At 29.6% G+C, this 1,063-nt stretch overlaps 1 protein-coding gene across 1 annotated transcript; it reads right to left on the bottom strand.

Annotated features, from left to right (window-relative positions):
• Positions 1 to 5: 5 nt before the first annotated feature.
• NAEGRDRAFT_61046 (uncharacterized protein) lies at positions 6 to 985 on the bottom strand (the record flags this gene model as incomplete). Its single annotated transcript, XM_002668610.1, has 2 exons — positions 6 to 801; positions 825 to 985. The coding sequence occupies 2 exons, from the start codon at positions 983 to 985 to the stop codon at positions 6 to 8; spliced, it is 957 nt and encodes a 318-aa protein (XP_002668656.1).
• Positions 986 to 1,063: the final 78 nt, after the last annotated feature.

Genomic DNA, 1,063 nt, shown 5'->3' with positions numbered 1-1,063 from the left:
AGTTGCTAATCTACTAATCCTTCAAATTCTCTCTTATCTTTCACTTTAAAGTATGAATAGAGATAGGTTCCAACTACTGTAAATGCAGAAGACAATAATCCATAAGTAGAAACATGAGTATTGTGAACTGCAAATGATAAAAATGATTCCACAACAGATTTCATTGAAATAGTGACAGAAGTAGTCAATGGAGAGGTATAACTAATTAACATGAAATTAGAAATATTTACAACGTATGCTATTAGGGCTGTTGTTGTGAGAATTGCTAAAAACTTTGGTTCAAATAAATAATTAACAGAAATTGCCTTTTCAAATTCTCCTGTAAAATAGCAAACAGGGAATAAAAACAAAATGGCACAAACAACGTTATAAATTAGAATAATCCAATGATTTCTGTGTGAGGAGGACATTAATTTCTTCAAATAAATTGAATAAAGTGCCATAAAGCAACTGGACATCAATCCAAAAGCAAATCCAATCGACTGCATTTTAGAAAGTTGTAATTCTTCAAATCCAGTCATGAAATATCCAATAGCAATCATTAAACATGCTCCAATAATTCTCTTCTGAACTTTTTCTCCCAATAAAACTGATGTGAAAATCACCGTGAAACAAATACTAATACTTCTTGCAGTGTGGTAGGTGTGAATATCTGCATAATCCAAACACAAATTATTAAAAGTAACCATTCCAACATAACACAATGATACAGGAGCTATTTGTACTGCTGTATCAAATTTAAATTCAAAATCTGGTAAGAAACTAAAACAAGTTCTAATTAAATGATTAGTTTTTTTCAACCTTTGAATAAATCAATTACCAACCTATTTAAATTATAAGTACAAATAATACACAACAATGAGACAATCAAATGAAACCAAGCCATAGTTAATGGAAAATGAAATGAATATTCACCCATATCCATCAAGTATTTTGTCAAAAAGACAGATAGAATTGAAGTTACTGAAAAGAAAGAAATGGCCATTCCAATTTGTCTTTTTTAAAACATGGGATTAATACCATTTCAACAAATGATGACTTACAAATTTGATGCTTCTTTCCG

The sequence above is a fragment of the Naegleria gruberi genome (genome assembly GCF_000004985.1).
Source record: "Naegleria gruberi genomic scaffold NAEGRscaffold_150, whole genome shotgun sequence".
Lineage (NCBI taxonomy): Eukaryota > Heterolobosea > Eutetramitea > Acrasida > Naegleriidae > Naegleria > Naegleria gruberi.
The sequence above is the reverse complement of the archived record's forward strand: the minus strand, read 5'-3'. Positions and strand labels throughout refer to the sequence as shown.